Below are 25,903 nucleotides of genomic sequence, written 5' to 3'. Positions count from 1 at the left end.
ATCATTGTTTTCATTGGAAGTTTTTCTTAGCTATTTGATTTTTACCAAGCTCATGTATTATTTAGATAGAAATTAAAAATTAAATTGAAAATATGATACTGATTATATATAGCACTAGTTTTCAAAATTTATCATTTCACATCACTAAAAAGATATGTAAAATATGAATAAATTATTATGGAGAGACTATTAGGCTATAATAGCAAATACCAGGAAATAAAGTTACTTTATCTCAAATTCTGTTTTCATACCAGTTAGTGGGGCAACTCTGCCCCATTTAATCCCATAGAGAGCTCCATGGAGCTGATAGACCAGCAGACCCACAACCATCTAGAATGTAGAGCAAGTGGACTTCTCCACTTGTCACAATAGTGTGACGGAAAAAGAAGGTTGCTGCACCTCAGTAATGAAGCCCTTTGGCTTGTAGGTGATACCCGTCATTTCCACTCACTACAGTTAAAAATTATCTCATGGTTTCTCTGTTTACTTTCAAGGGGACAGCAAAGTTTAATCCTTTGAGGTTCTAAGGAAGAAAGGAAAATTGTATGGGTGAACACTGGGCCTTTTTATCACAATGAAGATATTTGCATTTAAAAATTTAGACAGGTTTGGTATTATGATTAGTATTTTGTAACCTCTACGAACCACTGGGATATTATGAGTTTAAAAAAAAAAGAGTAATAAATTATCAAGTCCTTTTTCTGCCTTTAGATATGTTTTCTAAAATTATAAAACTTTTCAAACAATATTGAACAAATTGTATACCAAGATCCTAGACTCTATCCTTAACACGTTACTATTCCCACTTTATCACACGGTCCTTCCAGGTACATTACTGCCTAAAACTTCTTGAGCACATCTACATCTTTGTCTAAGAACCTCAGTAATTTAGTATATCTTCATCTAAGAACCTCAAATTATAATCACAATATCAATCACACTAATGATAATTATTCTATTTTTTGAGCACCTACTATATTCTAGGTATCTTAATATACTACTTCTTATCCTCAGACAACTATCATGTAAAAGTACATATTTTTATGTCTACTAAATTAGAGAACCAATTATCAAAGAGTTTGTGTAATTTGTTCAGTTTTCCTCAGCAAACCTAGGATTCAAATTCATTTGTATATGATTCTACATTCTCAATGCTTTTACAACTCTATCTCTCCATCCTCTATTTAAATACATCAGTAACTACTAAGCCACTCAAGTCACTTTTTGTACCTTTCCTCCTATACAGATTGTTTATCATCTAATTTTGCAAATCTTGAGTAGAAAACATGTTGGTTCCATTTCTCTTTTTTATTTTTCTGAAGACAGTTTTCCCAGACTACATCCTCAGTAACTAACAACTTTGTAAAGTCCATTTTAAAGCAAGCAGAAGCCAGCAAATGAAATATATGCCAGGGCTCTTGCCCTGTTGGCAACGGACCCTGGCACCATTACATACACTATGGACAACTTTTCAGATGGATTTTGCAAAAGCCATTCCTGCTAGTCATTTACTGTTGTGATCTTTTTCCAGGACAATTTTAACTTGTCTTCAGAAACCTTTAAGAACTGACAATGTGTCTCTACACTTGCATTTTATTTATGCAGCTGAATGTCAGAAAGAAAATGAGATTTTTCCAAAGGTAGAACAATAAATTAAAACTTCAAGATAATAATCTTATAATTTTTCAAGTTATATGTTCTATTTGCTTAACAGTTTTTAATTCTACAATATTATTATATACCATTTTTCATCTTTCCTTGGTACAAAAATATTCTGAGAAAATTTTTTCTGAGATTGCCTCAGATGCAAAAAGAACAAAACTTTTCCACAGTTTTACAGAAATAGGACATTCCACTTCATTTTTTGAACTGGTATTTTAATAATCATTTGGCATGGATATATATATATATATATATATATATATATATATATATATATATTACGCTAGGAGAATTTTGTTAACTTTTTCAACTATAATGGCATATGCTCTCATGAGAGGTGGTATAGGAGAATGGTCAAAGCAAGAGCTCTTAAGGCTGGCTCTGTACCAGGTTTGAATACTGTGTTTATCAATTAAGAGCTACATAACACTGAAAAAATTACTTAATTATTTGTATTGTTCAAAATTTCTTGCCATTTCGTGTTGAATCTTCTCTCACTTCTGGGTTTGTTTGTTTTGCATTTGAGATTCTTGCAAAATTGTAGTTTCTTGACCTGTATGACCTTGGTGACATTCACTTCCCCTTTATTTTGGCAGCTGTTTCTTGTGGCCACACCCAGGATCTCATTTCTCAGCGTTGGGCTACTTAAGACATTTTTAACTGTAGTGTCCCAGGCTGAGATCATTCTTTTCCTTCCAGGTTAGGGGTCCTCTAATTGCCCTCAAACCTGTACTTCATCTCATGGAGTCCTCAGCCATTTTCTCCCAATTTATATGTCTCCTCCTGATTTTCATTTTTATTGTTTTTTCACTATCCAACTTCAGCCTCATAGTTTACTAATCTCCTTGTCACTCAGATTCACTTACCTGTTTACACTTTTCTTGCTTAAAACATTTTTCTCAGTTCTTTATTTGCAATATGGTCTTGTATAGAGAAAATCTGTGCAATTGTATATATTGGAGTCCCTCCAAATAATAAAATTCTCACCTACCAGTTATTGGGTATTTTCTCTGTCAGGTGATAAGAACAGCACATCTGTTCTTTCTCTGATCCTCATAGCAACTGTGTAAGAGTGTTGGTATGGTTTTCTGTTTTGCAGATGAGGATCCAATGCTTAGAAATGTTAAGGTCAAAGAGTTAGTAAATAGCACAGGCTGGATTGAAAACACTTCTTCTCTCCAAAGCACAAGATCCTAACACCACTGTACCGTGCAATTACCAATATATGTGGCTTTAAATGTACTATTTCATTATATGTTTTCTACTTGCTTTTTTTCTTTCTCTTCTTGGCTTCTTTTGAACTCAATAAATGTTATTTGTCACTTTATTTTTTCCTTGTGTTAGTTTTCCAGTTATACGTTCTTTATCTATATAATATATTGTTGTTAACTCTGAAAAAAAATTCATCCTTCATATATGATATACAATCTGAACTTTAACCAGTAAACTTTATACTCCTCCTAGCCAATTCAGGGTTCTTAGGACACTTTAAATATGTCTTTCTATCTGTCTATTTATCTATCTCTATATCTATTTACATATTCATCTACTGGTTAATACACACGCATTTATAATCAATCATTTCAGGAGTTCTTTGGATTTTTTGACACCAATTTTATTAAACACGTCATCTGTAGATTTTCTTCACTGTGCTAGTTGCTCTATATAGTTTTTAATTTTAATTTTATTTTATTAAATTATTAAGAGAATTGGAAGAAATTAAAACAATCCATTACAGGATTCTTAGTATCCAAGCCCATCTTTGTGTTTTAACATTATCACTCATGTACGTATTGCCTACTATCATTGAATACTAACTTTTCTTTGATTTCTGCTCTTTTTCTAAAATAGATTTTAGAAAGAAAGAGGGAGACAGAGAAAGAAATAGAGGAAATGGCAGGAGAGAGAGAGAGAGAGAGAGAGAGAGAGAGAGAGAGAGAGAGACCAATTTGTTGTTCCGCTTATTTATACATTTATTGGTTGATTCTTGTATGTGCCCTGACTGGGCATAAAGCTTGCAACCTTGGTGTATCAGGTTGCAGGACAACTCTAACCAACTGAGATACCCAACCAGGGCCTTCTGCTGCTCTTTATTTTCTGGCATATGAATTATAGTTATAATAGTTACATGGAGAGATTATGGGTAATGCTGTTTTGTTTTGTGTTTTAGTTACAGCCATAAAATGAGAGATTGAGCATTTATTAAAATCCCATAACTTCACAAACGGTTTGAGTTTCTCACAACCTATATGACATCAGGAAAAGAACAGCAGATTACTTGTAAATTTTAGATTATTTATATTAACTTCAAGCATATATATATTTTTCAGTCTTATTTTTTATTTTGTTTATTTATTTACTTGTTTGTTTATTTACTTATTTTTAGAGAGAAGGGAAAGGAGAAAGAGGGAGAGAAACATCACTGTGTGGTTGCCTCTCACTCGCGCCCCCAACTGGGGACCTTTGGGGACCTGACGTGCAACCTAGTCATGTGCCCTGACAACTTCATGCATATATTTTATTTTATTTTATTTATTTTTTTTAGAGAATATGATTTCATTTATTATTATTGTTTTTTAATGTGTTTTATTGTTTATATTACATTTGTCCCAATTTCCCTTCCCTCTCTCCCCTTCACCTTGTGGTCCCCCTCCCTCCAGTTGTCCCCCCCTTTTAGACCATGTCCATTAGTTGTGCATATAGTTCTTCTCAACCTCTCTCTGTCTATTCCATTCCCTCCTACCATGATCCTTAATTCTTATATCATCTCCCTCCCTCTCCCCGTTCCCCCTCCCTGTTGACCTCCCCCCAATATGTTCCCCGTATCTATAGTTCTTTTTCCACTCTCGTTGCCTGTTTAGTTCACCTTTGTTTCAATTCCCTAGCTTCTGTTGTTTCTTGTGATGCAGTTTTCATTTTAGATTTCATAGTTTTGATCCTCCTTTTTCTAAATCAGTCCCTTTAACATCTCATATAACAGTGGTTTGGATCTAATGAACTCTTTCAGTTTTATTTTGTCCTGGAAACACTTTCTCTGCCCTTCTATTCTGAATGACAATTTCGCTGAATAGAGTATTCGTGGTTGTAGGTTTTGGATTTTCATTACTTTGAATATTTCTTGCCGGTCCCTTCTTGCCTGCAGGGTCTCCCTTGAGAAGTCAGCTGATAGTCTAATTGGGATCCCTTTGTACATGATTCTTTTCTTCTCTCTTGCTGCTTTTAAGATTCTCTCTTTATCTTTAACTTTTGACATTTTGATTATAATGTGTCTTGGAGTGGTTCTCCCTGGGTCCAGTTTTTTTGGAATTCTCTGTGCTTCCTGGACCTGTAAGTCTATTTCCTTCCCCAAGTTTGGGAAGTTCTCCTTTATTATATTTTCACTCAATTTTTCAAGTTCTAGTTCGTCTTCCTCGCTCTCTGGCAAACCAATGATTCTTATGTTGGGCCTTTTATAGCTGTCCCAGAGGTTTCTGATCCTCTCATCGTTGTTTCCCGTTCCTTCTCTATGTTCTGGTTTGTTGAGATGAACTCTGGATTTTTTTTCCTCACAATCTGTCTCGTATGTGGTTTTGTTCCTTTCGTTATCAGTGTTTTTCGCTTCTTTCTCATCTTTTTCCAGATCTTTTGTTAATTCTGTAAGCCACCTGATAACAATGGCCCTGAACTGAGCCTCTGACAGGTTTCTTATTTGTTCATCTGCCAGGTTCTCCATCTGTTGCCTGGTGAGCTGCGCCACCGGGATTTCTATAGTTGTCTGCCTCATTTTGACAGATGCGTTTTGTTTTCTTGGGCCGGCCGTAGTGGGCAGTGCCTGTGTACGCGTCACGACCCAGCGGCCGGCGGTGATCCGCAACCTTTCTCGCTGCGCCGTGGTGCTTTGTCGTCACAATCCAGCGACCGGCGCCTGCCTGTCCGCGACCTATTTCGCAGCCCTGTGGCGCTTTGTGTGGGGGCGGGGGTCCAAGATGGATTCACACAGTTATTCCGCTAGGAGACCGGGATCCGTCCTCCCGCCCCCCTGGGCCTCACTGTTCAAGGCGATGTGGTGGCTGCTTTCCCCAGCGCCGGGGTCGCGAGCTGCCGGGGTTCGACTGCAGCCAGGATTGTTCTCCCTGCCGCTGTCCCTGGTGCGACCGCAAACAGCGCCGCCCCCTTTCGCTCTTACCTGCCCAAAGGGCGCCGCTGGTTTATAACTTCATACATTGGGCTTCCGTGTAGCTTTATTTTCTGGAATTTCTAGTTATCCTTTGTTTTGAAGTAGTTGTATTCCTCCTTAGTTGTAGAGGGAGACCGAGCGCATCCGCCTAAGCCTCCATCTTGGCCGGAAGTCCTCATGCATATATTTTAAAAACACGCTTATAGAATGTTCATTCTTTCCTCATAGCTTTATTTGTTAGTAGTTAGAATTAGTCCTTGGCACTCTCTTATTCCATTCCCTGTCCCTGCCTCAGTCTTAACTCATGGGGCTATGAATATTTAAATGCAGAATTCTTCCAAAATTATTAAAAATATTAACAAAACCTAGAAAATTTTATCTATACTGTTTAGGTAAACCTATATAGAGCTGTCCTTTTTACTTTAGTCTGTATTCAACAGCTTACAGGAAGTCTCTTACTGAGCGAATCAAAACAATTCTAAATAACCATGTCTTGAAACAAACTCATGATCTGCTCCTCTAAAGATGTTTCTCCTAAAAAATTCCTTATGCAAGCAGAAACCTTAATGCCCTCCTTGCTCTCACTCCCATCTATCCAGCTACCAAATCCTGACAGTTTTACATTTCAATTCTCTATTGGTCCACTTCTTGCTATTTCTACCACTGTCATCAGCACCCTCATACTCCAAACTACCTTAACTTTCTCTAATATGTAAGACTAAAATCCAATTGATCTCCTCTCATCTATTCTCCTCCAAAAGTTTTTCCTCACTGTTCCAATAAAAAACTTTTGTGTAAATACATATATATAGTATATATTTAATATATATTGATATCTATGTCCAGATATCTGTTTATCACAAACATACACACAATAGTAATATTAAACACTTATTTAGCACTTACTATGCATCAGGCAGTGTCTAAGGCACTTTACATTTTCTAACTCTTAATTCTGACTGTTATGTAGGTGCTATTGCTTGTTTCCATTTTATAGGTAAGGAGAAACCAAGGCACAGAGAATTTAAAGATTCAGCCTGGGACCACACAACAGTGAAGCTGGGCTTTGAACTCAGCAGTTTAGGTTCAGTATTAATGTTCTTTACCACTATATGATATTACCTCTCAATTAACATAATCCCTTTTGATCAGTAGTACTTTTTTTAAATTTTATTTTTATTGTTTTTCTATTACAATTGTCCCACTTTTCCCTTCATTGCTACCCCACCCCAGCCCACCCCTTCTCCCACAGCCCATCCTGACCCTGTTGTCCATGTTCTTGATTGGTAGTACTTCTATTAGTTTCAGATGGTTTCTGGGGACTACAGAGTCTTTAAACCCTACCTGAGATATTCTTTCTTCCTAGTCTTTGTTGTTAAATACTTCTCATCCTTTTTGTTTACCTTTTTTTATTGAATTTATTGGGGTGACACTGGTTAACAAAATTATACAGGTTTCAGGCGCACATTCTACAACACATCATCTATACACTATTTTGTGTTCACCACCCCCCTCCTTTATATTTCATTAATTATCATTTGTTTAGAGAAACTTTCTGTCAATCACTGTTATCTTTTAAAACTTTTTAACAGCTCTGTTGAAGTGTAATTGTGGAAAACACTGCACATATTTAATGTGTACATTTCAACACAGTCAGACTAATAAACATCACCTCTGAAAGTTGCATGTGCCACTTTGGGTTGTTGTTTTGTTTGTTTCTGTTTTTTATTTATTTGTGTGTATGTGATCAATGAACTTGACATCTGCCCCAATACAGGACTGTTACAGATGCAATGCTGCAAGCAGATCTCTAGAAACTCTTCATATATTAGTAGTTTATACTAATTGAATAGCAGTTCCCCATTTCCCTCTCCTGCCAGCCCATGGTAACCACCAGTTGACTCTGTTTCTGTGAATCTGACCATTTTAGATGCCTCCTCGAGGTGAGTTCGTATGGTATTCATCTTTCTGTGACTGGCATGTTTTGCTCAGCATGATGTCCTCCAAGTTCATCCATGTTGTGCAGGATTTCCTTCTTTTTAAGGCTGAATTATCTACTGTGTGTATATATATATATTTTTATTCATTCATCTCTTGATGGACACTTAGGTCATTTCCATAATAGAAATAATTTTAATACTATTGCTTATTTAATGTAATATAGCCAAAATGTCATTTCAACATGTAATAAATATTAAACACGTATTGAGATATTTTACATTTTTTTCATATTGTCTCTAAATTCCAGTGGCTCCTTTTTTTTCTTCTGTGTACATTATATTGTATTTCATTGCTCTGTGCCCTGTTGATTGATATTTGGGCTGTTCCATTGTTGGTTACTGTAAACAAGGTTGGCAGTAAGATTGCTTCATATACACCTGTCCAAGTATAAAATGTTATACTTATATAAGTTTTTAAAAAATTTCCTAAGATTATTCTTTTCTGAGTCTGGCTTTAGAGTTATCACTAATTACGGGGCAGATAGGGCTAGACTGAGGAATATCCATTCAAGGTATATCCCGACTTTGCTTTATGAAACTGTTAAAAAACAATAAAGAAAACACCTTGAATCTATTGACTGATACCTCCACCATGTTAGTAGAATCCCAACTAAATTTTCCCACCCCATTCCAATCTGCCTGCCTCACAATCAATCTCATAGTTATTTAATATTGTTCAAGTCTCTTGAAGTGTGTTTAGCTTTCATTTTAAATTAAGTTATGGATTCATAACTCAAAGATTGACATTCAGACAATTCACAGAGCTTAGTCTCTTTCACCAGCTTCACATGCGCTCATTTGTGCATGTGTGTCCAGTTCTGTTCACTTTCATGCAGATTCATGTGGCCGCCATAATTGAGACAGACTGCTCTCCACAGGCTCTTCCCTTATACCCATCCCCACCTCCAGCCCCATCTTTAATGCCTGGGAACCAAGAATTGCTCCTCAGTGTCTGTAATTTTATTTCAAGAATATTATGTAAGTAGAATCATAGCTTGTGACTTTTTGAGATTGGCCTTTTCTACACAATGGAGTTCCCTCAAGATGCACTGAAGCTTTGCACGCATCAGCCTTCATTCCTTTTTGTGGCTGTGTAGTCCTCCACGTGTGGATGTCGCAGTATGCTCAACCGGTCACCTGTAGGAGGCACATTTTAGTTCTTTCTAGTTTTTGGTGTTTACAAAGAAAGCTGCCCTGAACACTTACATGTAGTTTTCATGTGAACATACATTTTTGTTTCTTTGGATAGATGACCAGGTGTCATGTTTGCTGTGTGTTTAGTTTTAGAAGAAATGACCAAACAGTTTTCAAAGTAGCTGAACCATTTTGCATTTCTACCAGTAATGCCTGAGTGTTTCTTCCACATCCTGATCAGTGCTTGATGATGCTTCTGTGTTTTATTTGACCATTCTGGCAGGTGTGTAGTGATTTTTCACTGTGGTTATAATCTGTGTGTGTCTGATGGCTGACAAGGTTGAGCATCTTTCCGTGGGCTTATCTGCATCTGTAGCTGCTCAGTGAAATGTCTGCCCATGACTTTTGCTCATATTCTAAGTGAATTGTCTTACTGTAGAATTTTGAGGCCACATTTTATATTTTAGATAGAAGGTCTTTGTCACTTAAGTGTTATATAATATCAAATCACTTTTATTAATTTCTTTGTACTATGCAGCTCTGTTAATAGCACCCACTTATCACAGATCTGTGATTATTTAATTTGTGTCTTATCCACATAGTGTAGTATGAACTGTGTACACTATTATATCTCCTGTGTGTAATATAGTCTGCTTCATATGTGTTGCTCAAAATATATTTTCTGAAATAAAGAAAAAAGACAAGAGTAAAGGAAGGGAAGGGAAGGAAGGAAGGAAGGAAGGAAGGAAGGAAGGAAGGAAGGAGGGAAGAAGGAAGGAAGTCTTAGGACTGAAAAGGCCTACAATGAACAGTTCACAGATTTGCTTACAGATCAGGAATCATTTTTATATTCTTTCTCTTAACTCATCACTCATGCTTTGTTCAACTAGGGGTAATTCTACCTCAAGAAAAGTTGCTTTCATTGCTGAGTGACTCTTTAACAACTATTGGAAAATTTGTTCTTGGCTAGAGCTAATACATGGCTCATGCTAAATTTGACCCATATGCTCTACTCTTCATTTGGAGCTTCCTAGAATATCTTTATGCCCTTTCCACATGGCAAATTTTCAAATATTTCAAGTTCTTATGTTTCTCTCAACATATTTTTCCCCCACTCTAATGATACCTGAGTACCTATATTTCATGGCATAATTGTATATGATGCAATTTTATTAATGTATTTTGAAGTCTTTTTTTAAAAGCACTTTTTCTTAATGTCAATTAATTTGATTTCCTGTATTTAAAAAACTATGTTCAAAGTCAGTTAGTTCTTCCTTCCCATCCCCAAATAAGTTCTGTTGTAAAAATAAGTAGGAAATGCTGTACATTATATTCTTTTCTTGTGAATTCATATTACAGAATAACATACTAAGTTTTTGAGAAGCTTTGAAGTAAAGTAACATGTTGGACTTTCTTTAATCTGTTTTTTCACAAATATATACGATCCCTTTCCTAAGGAACTATATCAAATTTTATAAGACTTTTTAGAATACTGTTTTGGAAAAATATAAAAAGACACGTTAATATCTATGGACTATTTATTGTTTATAGCATATTTATTGTTTATAGCATATGTCAGAAGTCTAAAGTAAACTATACTTTGTTACTTAACAAAATCCTGGGTTAGTATTTTTTCAACTCTTAGAAATAGCTGTATTATGTCAGGTACTTAGAGTGTGAATTTCTTCTCATGTGTACTGGAAGGAAAGGAGATACAAAGTAGGAAAACATATCTATGCTAGGAAAATTGAAACAATTGTTACTGTAACATTTTCTATTAAAATGTGTTTCTAATAAAACTTGTGAGTCATGTCCCTGAAATAAATACTTTAACTTCTGTTTGTTAGAAAGCAGCCACTCTTTTTATTTAAAAAAATCCAAAAAGAACACTGACAAATATATGAGCTGAACATTGAAATTCAAATGGATTTCAAATGTTAAAACACTAAGATTCTGTCAGAAATGTGTTATGAAAAATGTAAAAAACTTAGGAGTTCAATTGCTGAAGTACATTGTACTATATCTAAGAACAGCAGCTGCAGAAAATAGGAGTAAACTAAAAATGGCTGTTGCTCTGTTATTTGTTATTAAAAGGCTAAAGCTCTCTCCTTATGAAGTATTTGATGTAGTTCATATTCATTTTTGAGCTAAATATTAAATTTTTACCTACAAGAGCTACTTAGCTATCTGAATTTAATTACTACTTTATAATTATAATAAAGATATAATTTTTAAAATTTTCTTCAGGTTGTCCTACCTTCTGTTAGGTTACTATATTTATAATATAAAGATAGTATCTGCATAAGCAATTTTGAACATATACAAACAAATATGTTCTTCCTATGTCACAACAATGTAATTGCATTATTTACTAATAATAAGCTGTGAAAGAGACAAAAAAGAATTATCTTTGAGTTGAGAAACTCCTTAACTCTGCGTCTGTTTTATTTGTTTAGAAAAGTAGGCTGTTCTCTACATATCGTTGGTGAAAGCACCTTTGAATAGAAAAGCTTAACTGCACAGATGAAAACGGGGGCCAAGAGCTATTGGAAATGTGGTTTTTGTTTTAAACCTATAAATGTTATCCAAATCTCATGTCAGAAATATGAGCTTATCAGTTAAACCTTTTTCAGATCGTTGAAAATGTGTTTAAATAATGATAGTCTGAAGGAGCCTGAAGCAGGTCATTAAATCCATTGGGATTGGTAATTTGATGTCATTTCCATCCAGACGAAGGTAGCTCAGGTGAGGTCCATAACTGAAGGAATCTTGGTCTGCAGGAAGTGCGGTGGGCATAGGACATATGACAGAAACGTTCACATCTAGGGAGGAAAAAAATAGGAAGAATGAATGAACTGGAACACAAGAGGCTAGGGGAGGGAAGACCAAGAAACTATTACAAGTTTTATTGAGGGCCAGCCTTATGATCTATGGAAGTGGCAGGGATACAAACCATTTTTTGTGTAAGTTGGGGGTTGGTTGTACATATCCATTTTATAAAAGTATTTCTGAAAAAAAGGGGGGGGCAACATACGTATAGTCGTCTCATTCCATATTCTGCTTTACTTAGTTACAGGGCACATTATTAAAAGCTTTGATGGAAATAAGGTGAGGTGAGGCATGCTTAGATTACTACAGGCTTAGGCAAGTAAGATTTAGGGTGTTTCTAGAGACAACAGTTCAGAGTTGTTACAGAAAGACTAGGTAGGTGCATAAGTGGATGAATGGATGGATGGACGATTAGGTGAAAAATCAGTCTGTTAGAGAAAGTGCTTGGAAATTACCTTAAAATGCAAAATTCTAAATTAATAGTGTGTAATAACCAGTTTTTTAAGAAGTACAGTTAACAAAAGTATGTATATATGTAATACATAAAAATAACTTGAACTTAATTGGAGAGGATACATTTGCCAAGAATTGAATTACAAAGAATTCAAGCCAGGAAATAACCCATCAGCCTTTTCATATGATTAGGACGTGAGAAACTGTGCACCTGCCTTGGATCAGGGCCCTCAGCATTAATGATCATACTGAGATTTAGGAGCACTCAGGAGGGAAAGCCTGCTAAACTAGCAAAATTCAGAGAAGTGTACTAGCTGATCTCAACCTGAATCCATGAAAACTGCCTTTAAATCCCATTCTGAAAGTATTTGGAGCGAGAATTCTTCCTTAGAAGATGAGAGGCACCTAACTTGGGCAATGCTTCCCTCTTTGTGTTCTGTTGGCGCGTAGGTTTTTATATTGTACTGAAAGAGTCTGTGCTTACAGCGAGGTTGCTTTGTTAGGGTGTTATGCCATTTTGTGAACTGAACTAGCTAAAAATGACTCACTTTTGTAAAACAGTTTGTGTTTATAAAGTTATTTTTATTATATTATCACTTATCATCACATAGCCTTTATCAGGCATTATTATGCTTCTCACCTGCCTATTATGGGAACAGTGCCTTGGATGGGTAAGGTAATGCGCACAAGGTATTTCAGCAAGTGAGGTCAGTGCTGGATCCCAGCCTAGCCTTTTCCTACCGCCCAGGGCCCCCTGCCTATTGGAGAGATTGTGTCCCTTCTATATGCTGTTTCCTCATCCTTATCACCCTCAGGCCCCGTAATCAAAGTTTGTGTGAATAAATGGAACATAAGAAGCATGTATTCTAAATTTAATTACATTTTTATATATTAATTATGGTATTTCTGAGAAGCCACCTAGAAGTAACTTATTTGAACACATAACATTTTGCCAAATTTAAAATCCCTTAAGGTGTCCAGAATAAATAAACGTGTTGCCTTCAGTTTGCATATGAGAAGTTTACTGCCTTGTAAATTCTGAGAACCCTTCATATAACAGATATATTTCTTGGAAACTGCTTTATTAGCAACTAGAGTAGATTATGTGGCCAGAGAACTAAGTACTTTAACAGTTAATATAATGGTGAGCCAATAATAGCCATGAAATACTTATTTTAAATTCATTTTCTTGGAAAGTAAAAATGACCATGCTTTATATCTACCCTAAGAAGCAAATAAATCGATTTCTCTTATGTTGATGTAGTTGCTGTTAAAATTATTGAAAGAAATTTTTCTAAAGTTTTGTAGTCTCAGAACTGAAAAAAAAAAGTTCTGTTAATGATACTATATTAGTGGGGAAAATACTTAAAACGAAAAGCCCTGGGCTCAGTTTCCTGCTATTATATTTACTCTTTGTGCTTAGCAAATAAACGTCCTCCCCTAGTTGACCCTCAGTTTCTCTTTCTTCAGAAATCCCTAATAACAGAATACAAGGCTCTTCTAAGGATAACCTGTGGTTCTCAAGTGTGGTCTCTGGAGCAGCAGTATCAATAATTTACCTGGGAGCTAAATGGTTAGGTCCTGCCTCAGGCCCACTGAGTCAGGCACATAGTCCTCCAGGTGATTCTGATGGCCACTGAAGTATGAGAACAAGTGAGAAATAGAAATACATGAGAAAACACTTTGTGAAAACTCTCTAAAATGTGAATGAAAGAACTATAGAGTCCTATTTTTCTTTGTGTCATGGCGTATGTGTCCACCTGCGTGTTGAATTTTGCTACCTCATTCCTAAACACCCTTCTTCTTAAATTCTCGGGGCAATCCCTAATTCACACAAAGGGATTTATACGGAATCACTTGAAATTAACTTCTCACCTCAAGTATTTATGAGGCTTTTGTTGTCAGATAAGGAATGCACCTGTAGAAGTAAAGAATTTTTAGCAGAAAAAAATTACACGCATTTAGATCAATATTGGCTATTTTACTATCTAGTTCAGTAAAACAGATTCTAATAACATTTTTGTTGCACTGTTTGCTTTCGACTGCAGGATTAAACAAGGAAAATTGCTGTCCTGGCAGCAACTTGCTTATTACTTCCTCGATTTTATGCTCAAGTAGGCTGTTAGAAAAACCAAACAGATCTTGAATAACTGAGCTGTACTTCGTAGAAAATGGCCTATTCTTATAAATGGGATGTTTATGTCATTACATACTTAAAGAAAATCTTAGTTTGTAAATAACCAGGCAGCATAACCTTTCTGACAATTATCTGTGTTATTTTCCTGCAAACCATCTGACCAATTCCCACTTGAGGTGTGCATTTGCTAAGGTTGCTCAGGAGAAGGCTCCTCAAGACTACCTTCCTAAAGGGCCTGTGCTGGGATTGAGAATGCATAGATAAGTGCCAGGGTGCTTCCAAAACCCCTGTGGCTGCACCAAGACATCATCCACTCCTACACCATGGTCGGCCTGAGCTCAGGCATACTTGTGAAGGTGCCAAGTTTGCCCTTAACGTCCCAGACTCTTCTTTCTGTAACTACTTCTTTTCTTGATGGCATCGCTGCCTCCAAGGCACTCGGCACTCATTTCGCTCTCCCTTACGAAATCTGTTTTCAGGAAAAGAGAGGGTATTCTACCTTGTTGATTGCCATTAGTCCTAAGCAGTTGCCAACTTCCAGGGACATTTGTTTTCATTTAAGTTGAGCACAGCCTTAACCAGGCAGTACTGGCCCTCCAGTGCATGGTCCCCAAAGCAACAGTCTCGACATCACCTGGGAACTTGTTAGAAATGAAAAGTCTCTGGTCCCATCTAGACCTGCTCAATCAGAAACTCTGGGGTGGAGCCCCAGAGCCTGTGCACAATGAAGTCTGAGAAACCCACTGCTCTGAAGCAGTGACTCTAGTGAGGGTGGTTTCAGGGGTCAGTTTTTAGGACAAAGGTACCTTTCTGGTAACTTCTAAATCATATTCCTTCTGTTACTACTTATGAAATTGCTCATGCCTGGAACATTCTCTTAAATAAATCTACTCAGTGAAGCAGAAAAATCAGAATTTTCTTAAAGTTAAAGAAGATAGAGATTTTTAGTTTCCCCAATAGATAATAGCCCCTTGTGGATTACTAAAGTCCACTTTTCAATCTGCAATTTGAAGATTGAAACTTTTTGGTTCATTGAAACGATCTGTAAATAAACAAAGCTTAATATACTTCAAAGACTGAAAATACACTTTGAAAATCTAAGTGCACATTAGTTGGGCGGGGGGGGGGGAACCAACAGATTCTCTATTTATAAGAAGATATAGAATGAATTTTATGACCATGAACATTTTTGTCAAAGACACACCCTGATGGTTACTTACTTTTAATTTTGTTATGATCGAGGTGAAGGTGCTGTAGATGGGCATTGATTCGGGGGACCTTTGTGAGTTGATTATGAGACAGTTGGAGATCTAGAATGGACGATACATCAAAACCACTTGCTGGGAGACCTGCATCTGATAATTTGTTGTGGTTGAGTCTCAGGAAGGCCACTTTAGGAATTACGTTAAAATAATTTTCTGGTATTGCCTCAATGGAATTGTTGTCTAAAAACAGCTGCATTGTGTTGGCTGGTAATCTTGGTGGCATATTCCTCAGGGAGTTCTTGGCCATATTTAACTGGATGAGGTTCTTAAGTCCCTTAAAGGTGTCTCTTTGAAAGGCATTGTCTAATAGTTTATTGTGTTGCAGGTCAAGAAGGGTGAGGTTCTCCAGGTTGCTGAAGGTCCCTTGAGGAATTCTGGACACCTTGTTTCTAGCTAATTGTAATTGTTCTAAACTTCTTGGCAACGGAGAAGGTACCTCCTCCAGCTCATTATCTTCCAGAAATAAGAAAAGCAGTTTCTTTAGCTGGCTCAGGGCTCCTTTCTCAATTCCATAGTTGGTTATCTTGTTCTTGTTTAGATTAATCCATCTTAGCTGGGTGGCATTCATGAATGGCTTCTCGGGAATGGTTTCTATCAGGTTGTTTTCAAGATAAAGATACCAGATCCTTGAAGGAATAGCAGGGATTTCTTTGAGACCGCGATTTTCACAATATAAAGCAGTAGGGAAACTGGGGGGACAGAAACATTCCCTGGGACAATCAAAGTCTTCCTCAGCCCAATCTTCTGGAGCATGTACCTCATAGACCTGTCTCACAGTTCGAGTCCATACTGAACCTGTTATCAATACCACCCAGATGATGAAACAGACTGTGGTTGCCATTATGGTATCTACAACAAAGGATACAAACAACTGTTAGATATTGAAGAGCTTGATCTTGAGAGAGTTGTATGCAGCAAAATGATCAGTAAACATTGCTTCTTTGAGGAGAGGATAAACACATATCAACATTTTATACATAGGTTTTAAACTTATGCCCATTTATTTAGTAGGCACTGTATGCAAAGCATTTTGCAAACCCTGAAACTGACTCATCGACTTGTAACTTTCTGGTTTTAAATCAAACACAATGAAAACTGAAAAACAAAAAGCAAATTTTAGAAGCTCTAAGTGCTTTTCCATTTCAAGCTATTTAATGCAAGGAAGTTAACTGAAATCTGGAGTTTTAATACAAGAGTACAAAAAAGTGACCTTTAAATAATTCAAATTGAGAGTCTGTTATTCCTAGGAAGTAGGCATAGGCTTTTACTTTTATCCCTAAATGAGCAGAACATCTGGATGAGATTTCCCAGGCTATTTGGGCGCTGAACCAAAGAAAACAATCAAAGAACGTTTTAGCCGTTTGTTGTGAGGAAGGTTTTAAGATTTGAAGAAAAGTGTGTGGTTAATCTTTTACTCTGTTGCTCAACTTTTCAGGTAAGTTTTATTTTGGGGTGTGGGGAGAGACTTCTAATATTATAAGTACAGTATCAAGTTGTTCAGCTGGGAAATTTGAATGATAAAATCTCTATATATCACAATTAGGTAATTAATGTATTTAATTATGGCATTTCTTTGGCTGACAAGAAACAAAACAAAACAAAGGACATGTTTAGGATGCAGGTAGAGCTCCCTATCTTCAGCATGGTCACTAACAAAGAATAGGTTAACATTTACTGACATGTTACATCTGAAAAACATAAACCCTTCTCAATGATTATAAGAAAGATTATAGGTACAATAAACTATTTTAACAGGAATTTACATATATCCATATGTATTTATATATATATATTTACAAATAGTAGTATTTGACCAATATACATTTAGTTCAACTGCTTGATAATAAGGACCAAATACATTTTACTGATTCTTTAGGAAAATGTAAAATAAGCTAGCATCATTTGTGAAATGCTGATATTTCAGTTTTGCTACTAAATTGAGGGAAAGGACAAGTGCAGAGCTGCTCCCACAAGCTGTCAGATTTCTGACAATTGCAGAATGCTGCTCTGGTCATCTTCCAGCAGAGACATTAAAATATTCTTTTTTTTTTCCAAATAGGGATTTGTTTTAGTTGTTGAAGCTGTAGCCCTGCCTCTGATGAATCAGAACTTTGAATTCTTAACTTTAAGAGTTTTAAGAAGTACAAAATAGTTTACCTTGCTGTCCAGGAAATGTACCGTTGAGTCCTGTGTCTGGGTCTGAAGGTCGCTAAAACTCAGTTAAGAGAAAAAAAAGAAAAAAAAGGAAAAAAAAAAAAAACAACTTTCACTAAAATAATTTGTTATTATTTTATGCTGTCAAGCCTCCTATAAGAAAAAACATAACTTACTCTGACCCGTCACCATGAACACCTTTTGATCTATTGTTTCCACTTTGACAGAGCCTCAGAAGCCCGCTTACCTCAGTCTTCTTGGATCTTCTTCTCCCCTTTCTATTGGTCACTGCTCTTTCACAGCAATGGACTGACCCAGGCTCCACTATCGTGTTTTTATGAATCCTCCCTAATATATATGCACCAGTAACTCCAACTTTAACCCCACCAACAACCACAGCACCTCAGTGCCTAGACAGCCCAGCACAGGAAATTCAGACTTTAATCTCAAGAACCTTTAATAGTGACCAAGAGCGATTTTGACCCTGAATTCACAGCTCCAATGATATTGTAATTTACTAACATCTAGACTTGATTTATCAGCAGGCAACTTAAGGCAGTTTTGGTTTCAAGTTTTAAAAAAGAGATTTTAAAGCATTTTTTTCTGGAAGATCTTTTTAAAAACTTGCATACAAAAATGTAAAGGCTAATGTTCTCTGCTTATATGAAACTATGTTTTTGTTTGTTTCTTATATAAAACAGATTCTGGATTTTATTTAGACATAGTTTAAGGGAAAAAGAGATGAAAATGTATGTAAAAAATTAAAAATGAAATCTGGATAGCTATACTTAATGTTGGCATTAAACATGGTGTTAGACTCTGTTTTATAGAAGTAATTTTTGTGTCTCTTATTCCTACTGGAAACTTCATTCCAAATACATTTTTAAATGAATTTTTTTCTCACTGTAACAAATATTTTACATTTATTTTATTAAAACACATTCTGTTTCACTGCTATTTTTTCTTCTTTAACACATGCATCTAAGATAATGTCTTCTAGTTTTCATATTTGAGGAAAATTGAAATGCTTTTTGAGAAAAGACACAAATTTAAAAAATCTCATTTTCAGACATTATTTTATTAATTGACTACAATTTTGTTTTTTTAAAAATCAATCTTATTCTGGAATCAGGAAACTTAATTTATAGCACTCATTCAACACTGTTCACTGAAGTGTTATGGAAGAGCACAGGGAAGAGGAAAGAGCATTAAGTTCAAAGCGCCATTTCTGAACCACCTCCCACCTCCCTCCTAACCATTGGCAGGTCAATTGGAGCTTAGTTGGTCATCTCTAAAATGGTAATGGACTACCTCACAGAGGTGTCCCTAGTTTGTGGTGAGTGATTATGGAAATGTAAGCCTTTGTTTATTAAGTATTAGCCTTTCTCTCTCAACTGGGAAATGCATTCAAGTTTAAGAGCTTTTAGAGACTAAGTTCTGAGTGACACATGATCTCTTCATAGTTTTACAGGAACACTTGCATCATTTTAAGGAAAAAATCAAATGTTATTTGCTCTCTCACAATGATATCTCTCTACCACATTTTTTTCTTTTCTCTTTTATCCCTTTCTAAACCCTCAGGATATAAATAACAGATGATCTTCAAATGTGCACAGCCCCCCTTCAGCTACGCTCTTATTTTTTTATTTTCTTTTTTTAGAGAAACTTATTTCAGTCATTTCTTAATTTTATTACACATATGTTGCTACATGTTCACTGTAGGAAAATTAGTGTAGTGTACTGGCTGGCTGCCTTCACTCTTCATCTTCTGTTCATCATTCCACCCATGACCTACCCACAAAAAATACGGCTTCTCATCTCTCCACATCGCTAAAATTGCTCTCAACAAAATCAGCAATAAATAACATTTGTATTTACTAACTATTGAAGTCTGTTAGTGTCTAGCTTACTTGAGTTGTGACTCTCCTTTTATTTAATGTTTCTCTGACATCATTCTCTAAGTTTTTCCTTCCCTTTTTTTGTTGACATCTCTGTGTCTAGATCCTGAAGCTCTCTGTTTCCTCCAACATTTTTTAAAAGTGTTTCCAGCATTTAGAGCTCTTTGAGATTCTGTCCTGTTTCATGCTCTTTTTGCTGTATACGTATGTCCTGGTTGTACCATAATTTTCACTGTTCCCTCTATTATGATGACTCCTGAGCACCTCTCTCTCTCCAATTCAGTCTCTGAAAGACCTGCCCTCCCATGTGGGTTTATAGCTGCTTTCTAGAAATCTCCTGTTGCATTTCTCAAAGGCATGCTCCTAAAATAAAATTTACCATCTCCCTTTCCTTCTAAATCCTTTGTTATTTTATACTTTTTAGTAGCACTATCATCTTATCCAGTCTCCTCAACTAAAAATCTGGAAATCATTCTTAACTCTTCCCTCTCATTTTGTGAGCATATGATAACAATCACATTTTAAGGATCCTGGGAGACATGATATAAATAAAAATGACAGTTTACAGTGCTTCCCAGGTTTGGTATCATGTTTCCAGACTAAAAACACAGAATATTTTTCACTGTTAGTATATTCTTTATCTATATATTGATTTTTCTATTACAATCTGATCTACCTTTTTTTTTTTTTATGACTGATTCCTGAGGAATGGAGACAAACTCTTCATTGGAACTGCTTTGATGAAAATTCAATAAATTAAATTGAGATGGTGGGGAGAATATCTGAGTCATGTTTTTTAAGAATTAATGAAAGACTCTTCTAAGTCTTATCTGACTCTGTTAAAAGGGAGAAAGGAGGCCTAAGATGTAATGATGTGGCTTTGCCATTGTTTCTCTAAGGACAGATTGATGTTTTCAAAGTCCATGGGGCTTTGGATACAGTAGATATTCAATAAATATTTACTGTATGAGGCATAAACATCACTTTAATTGCCATGAGTTTTTGATCAGCATAATTGTGTAAATAGAAACATAGTGGAGACCTTTAGATATATGGTAAAAAAAAAAAAACTGAGTTAGTTTTCCTTCTGCAACTTACTAGTTGTTTGAGCTTGTACAGGCTATTTAACCATAATGAGCCTGAGTCTACCCACAATGCACTAGCCCTGCTGACTACTACGAAAAGTTGTTTTAAAATCAAATGAGAAAATGAATGTGAACATGTCTAAAAAGTGTAGGAAAATTTCACAGTGAAATAAGTTAAAGCTCAAGGAGAATGAATAAATTATATATTTCAAACTCTCTTCTTTTACATATCAAAAAAATGAGGCCTTGAAATTTTTTCTGGCAGATAGTGTGATAGTAGGCATCTTGGACTACCTGAGAAAAGTCCTTCTAGAAATCTGAGAAAAGGTTGAAGTGCTTTTGTGTGTTATTGTTGTTTTAATCTCTTTTTTTCCTTTTTGCACCTTATAATATTGTCTTTTGGCTTATCTTGCTTCCTCTTCTTCCTGTTAAAAAGGAAGGTATTTTGCTAAATTGTCATAGGTGAGGAATTTATCTTGTTACAATTGTTGAAGATCATTGACATTGTAAAAGCAAGTAGTATAAAAGACATAAAACTTGAGTAGAATTTCAAATTTGTTGGTATATGTGAGTGACACATCTATTTTAATGATGGTTGGACTACTTAGTGCTCCCAGTGGCTTTGTTTATGTACAATTGGTTGGCATTTTGTTGAGATAAATAATTTTCTCTTAATATATCAATTTCAGCTTGTTTGACTAAACACTGAAATAATTTAAAAGCATAAAAGGAATCCCCTAAAATAGCTCACACACATATTTATATGTTATTTAAAATATTGTTAAAATAAGACATTTAAAGTATAGTAGTGATACATTTAAAAGATCAAAGCTACTACAAAACTAATGATGAAGACAGCAATCTCCACCACACCCACTTCAGTATAAGTCTCACTCGCAGAAGGTCATATTTTCAACCCTATATAGATTTCTTTCAGTTTTTACTTTAATATTCTTGCATATATATATTTTTTCTTTGGTGTATAAATTTTTAAAATCTATTATTTTCATTAGATAAGGATTTATCACACTTACTTAATATCATTCGCTCCATACCGCACCTAAAGCAATGATTCTCTCCAAGCCTGAATGTATGCATATCACAAACTTTGATTAAGTATTTACTGCATACATTGTTGCACAATATAAATATCGTTTACTTCTAATAAAACAGTGAAAAATTAGTTTAATTTTATTGTACCACATTTATTTGTTATTATATAAAAGTCTGTATAGTATGTTATATATACATACACAAATAATTCACTAATATTTTCCAAACTTTCAAACAGAATTACAAGACTGTTTTGAAAAAATTTTGGCACTCAGCAAGTATGGGTAACATAGTGTGCTTGTTAAAAGCCACGTTGTTTGGGTTGAATAAAGCTGCTATTTACTAACTGTGAGACTTTGAACAAGTATCTTTGCCTTTGTCTCCATATTTGTAATGTAAAGATAATAATAATAACAATAATAATAATAAACAATAATGCTCACCTCATAAGATTATTGTAAAGATTAAATGAGTTAATATTTTTAAAGCACTTAGAACATTATAAAAGTGTTGATAAATAAAATCAGACATACTAGATTTATTATGTTTTCCTGAAGATATTTCCCCTGGTATTCCATATCCCCCTACTTCAATCTAGTTTGTTTGCTATTGCAAACCAACCAAAGCCAATTTGGCAGATGATAATTGTTAGTTTGTGTGGCACCTTTTCATTGTTTCACAGTTAATGAGGACTACAGGAATCCTCCCTTACCTACACAGAGGTATGATGTGTGATGAAAGTAAGTGCAGCTCAATTGTATCTTACAGAACAGGTATTTATTTGCAATAGGCCTAAAAAAATTCATGTAATGAGTCTTCATTATAAGGTTTTTTCAAACATTAACTAAGCATGCCTTAGGTATAGATTAAACCATACACAAAAATCACACTGTCTCTGCTAAAGTGCTCTCATTGAAAGTACAGTTATGCATAATACAACCCCTGCTTCCTGGGCCTGTGGGATTGTTGTGGTTCTGGGCTTCCCTCACTTGTTTCCTGTGTTAGATCCCTTGTTACTTACTGGGTCTTGTGTTTTTCTCTTTCTTGGTTAATTACCTCCACCCACAATGTTGGCAGAACACAGACTCTAATCACTTTCTGTGCCCTTGAGATAGTTTTGTGTGTGTGTACAAACTCACATATTTAAAAAGTGTGTAAAACATGTTTATTCAACCCATCTACTTAGCTGCTATGTTGACTGGATAGAATTATCATTTTAAAACAACATCCCTTCCAAATTTTGGAGCTATTTAAAAAAGTGACTTGTCTTGTTGCCTCTGGGATTAATTAAAAAGGTTGAAAACATTGTAATCTTCAGTTTTCAAAATGTCACCTTCTTTTGCCTTCTGAAAATTTTTAGAATTTTTGTTTAATTTTCACTTTCTAAATTTTGACAACAATCTGCCTTGAGAGGCTGTGTATCTCTCACCCACAGGCTACTCACGAAGTCCTGTCAACCACAAGTTCATGATCATAGAGTCCATCTAGTTTTTTCTATTTTCTCTTTTTGTAAGTCTTAGCTAGTGCTCCTTTGTGTGAGATTGTCTAATTCTCTTATCTTTTCTACTTCCCTTATCAAAACCTTTTTATGTTTTCTAACAGATTTCCTTAATTTTGTCTCAGACTTTTAAAATTTCTATAGCATACATTTACTTTGGGAATTTGTTCTTGGTTGTTCCCTTCCTAGAGTATTCTTTTGTTTCCCATAATTACTATTTTCTCTTATCTCACTTAAATGGGATGAAAATCTATAAGATTTTGGTAGATTATAAGTTTTCTCTGCTCTCTGAAATAATTTATTTCCTTTGATTTCTTTCTTTTTTTAAAAAATCTTGGTTTGACTTGGCCTATAGGGGTATTTTATATGGGAAGCTTTTCTTACATATCTGATGGTGCTTTGCTGAATTTTGAGGCTTAAGAACAAAGCACTAATAATCTTATTGGAAGATCTATGAGAATTGATACCACTCAACTTCATTCTAAAATGACCAAGTTTTGTGTTCTCTGTGCGTATGTGTGTGTGTGTGTGTGTAAATTGACCCCCCCAAAATTCAATGCTTACTCTTCTTATTGTACTGTTCATAACTGTAACATTTATTAATACTACTAGCATGAGTTTTTTGTTATTATGAATAAATAGCAAATAGTTTTTATTTATAGTTTAGCCTCTGTGTCTGAAGCATCCTGAAGTTATGCTGACTCCAAAATTATTCTGAAACTAGTAGTAAATCCTGTCACTTCTAATCTATTTAAGTTTTCATTCAACTTTGATATTTATGATTCTCTCCTGTCAGTTGCTCCAACTTTACAAGATGACTCTTATTACCTAATCAAAAAATAAAGATTAAAAAATAAAAAAATAAGAATAGCTCTGTGATTCTTGAGTGAGTGGTTACTAACTACACAAAGCCATTCTGCTCTACAATAATTTTCTTCTAACTTCTTAAGCCCTCTTGATTTCTGCCATGTTAGACTTATCACCATCGGCCTTCAGAGGATACTAAGATAACAGAAGGTGAACAGCTTGAAAGGCAATTAGTTTAAAGCTCATCTCCAAAGCACTTCAGAAGAGGTCTCTTGCAACACAATATTTCATTGAAATGCTGAGTAAAATACTACTAGACTCATGATGTCTTCAGTAATTGTGTATTCATTAAATTTTATGTGTATTCTTGTCTTTATCTTCTTATTATACTTCCAGGCCATCCCAAATTGGAGCTAGATTATTGTAACAACCATTCTCAGTTGCTTCTTGCATATCATATAACATCAATCACAGTGTGATTGCATATATACTTCAGTCAGCTGGTCATAGACAAAGCCCTACTGAGGTCATAAGTGTGAGTAAAGGAAGGGGCAGCAAGGTGTCACGAGCATCTGTTCATGACATAGTCTTTCCTCTAAGGCAGCCGGGCAACTGCTCGGCTAGCTTCCTGCTGAGCAGCTTGACACCAAGGAATAGACAAGCATCACACACAGTAACTATGCTATTCACTCAGGTTTTATTGCATGCATGTTCACTTAAAGTAGAACACCAACATGTATTAATATCAAACTCACACTCTAACAATCTAAGAGAATTATAACAACAACAACAAAAAAAACAGTCAGTGAGGGATAATGAACTCGAGTGCCAGAGTCTCAGTCTGCGGGTCCAGGAGACAGCACAGTGGGCAGAGTTGCTGACGTCTTGCAAGGAAGGCTCTCTAGAGCCAGGTGGACAGCAGGGCAGAGTCTCTGGCAGCCAATGTCAATAGAGATCAGCATGGCATGGAGCAGCGCTCTGGTGTGAGGAGCTCGGCTCTCTCAGCAGTGGTTTGGAAACTGCCTCAGCTCAAATGTAGTATACTTCCACCCTTCCAGGTGTTTCTGATAAATGTCTTGGCACCACCACTAATGCCAGTTGCGAATTTGTCCAAAAACCTATGGGTGGTACATGGCTGTTCTGCTTCACACTGTTACAGAAACAGGGGAGTCCAAAAACAAACCCCAGAGTGTTCCGCTGGGAGATAGGAAAAAGGAAGCAGCTTTCAGGATGCCTTGCGTGCCTGGGGCTAGTGGCTGGAAACTTTGTTGCACAAAAATCAGCTTTGAAACTTCCAAGGCTCAGGAAGATGGGAGGGGTCCTGGACTGTGGGATGATACGGAAGGAGCCTACAGAGCCTGCGTAGGGTTCTGTGAGTGGTCAGAACTGTTTGTAACACCCACTGCGTCAGGACGCAGTCAGGGATATATAAACAGCTGCGGACATTTTAGGGTGTGTGTCCCTCCATGTGGCTTGGAGGAGCGGCTCTCTCCAGGCTGCTTTAAGAGGCTCTTGCCATGCGGTTTTGAGGAGAGGAGATTTATGCGGTTTGCAGGAAGAAGGCAGTTTACAAGGAGGCTGAGAATCCAGGCGGTTCTGCATTGAGAGCTGGAGGGCACCACAGCACAGAAAGGACCTCCCCAATCAGAATTGAGTGATTGGAAGCTGGTGGTAAAGCTGAACTGTGCCTAGGAAGTAGGGAAACGGTGTCTCTGACTTTCCTAAGACTGGCCAGGTCTGGGAGGGGGAGGCGGAACTATGTGCAAATAAAC

The 25,903-nt window shown here is 36.0% G+C and overlaps 1 protein-coding gene across 2 annotated transcripts; it reads right to left on the bottom strand.

The window, feature by feature from the left end:
- Positions 1–10,882: 10,882 nt before the first annotated feature.
- Positions 10,883–18,102, bottom strand: KERA (keratocan). Of its 2 annotated transcripts, XM_090275741.1 has the most exons (4): positions 18,038–18,102; positions 17,794–17,845; positions 15,592–16,485; positions 10,884–11,774 (listed from the first exon to the last, which is right to left on the bottom strand). In XM_090275741.1, exons 3-4 carry the CDS (start codon positions 16,475–16,477, stop codon positions 11,602–11,604), a joined length of 1,059 nt encoding a protein of 352 aa, XP_090131867.1. In that variant the 5' UTR covers positions 16,478–16,485; positions 17,794–17,845; positions 18,038–18,102; the 3' UTR covers positions 10,884–11,601. The 2 variants fall into 2 exon arrangements, with proteins under 2 accessions (XP_090131868.1, XP_090131867.1); XM_090275742.1 differs by lacking the exon at positions 17,794–17,845 and having other exon boundaries at positions 10,883–11,774.
- Between the last annotated feature and the right edge of the window lie 7,801 nt (positions 18,103–25,903).

Source organism: Furipterus horrens, unplaced genomic scaffold (assembly GCF_987537825.1).
Source record: "Furipterus horrens unplaced genomic scaffold, mFurHor1.1.pri manual_scaffold_4, whole genome shotgun sequence".
Classification (NCBI taxonomy): Eukaryota; Metazoa; Chordata; class Mammalia; order Chiroptera; family Furipteridae; genus Furipterus; species Furipterus horrens.
Note: the sequence above shows the minus strand (reverse complement) of the source record. Positions and strands in the feature narration are given on the sequence as shown.

Coding starts and splice junctions, on each gene's coding strand:
- KERA (XM_090275742.1), bottom strand. CDS start 16,477: ATGGCAACCACAGTCTGTTTCATCATCTGGGTGGTATTGATAACAGGT. Junction 11,775..15,591: donor CGATCATAACAAAATTAAAA/GTAAGTAACCAT, acceptor TTTCCTCCCTAG/ATGTGAACGTTTCTGTCATA.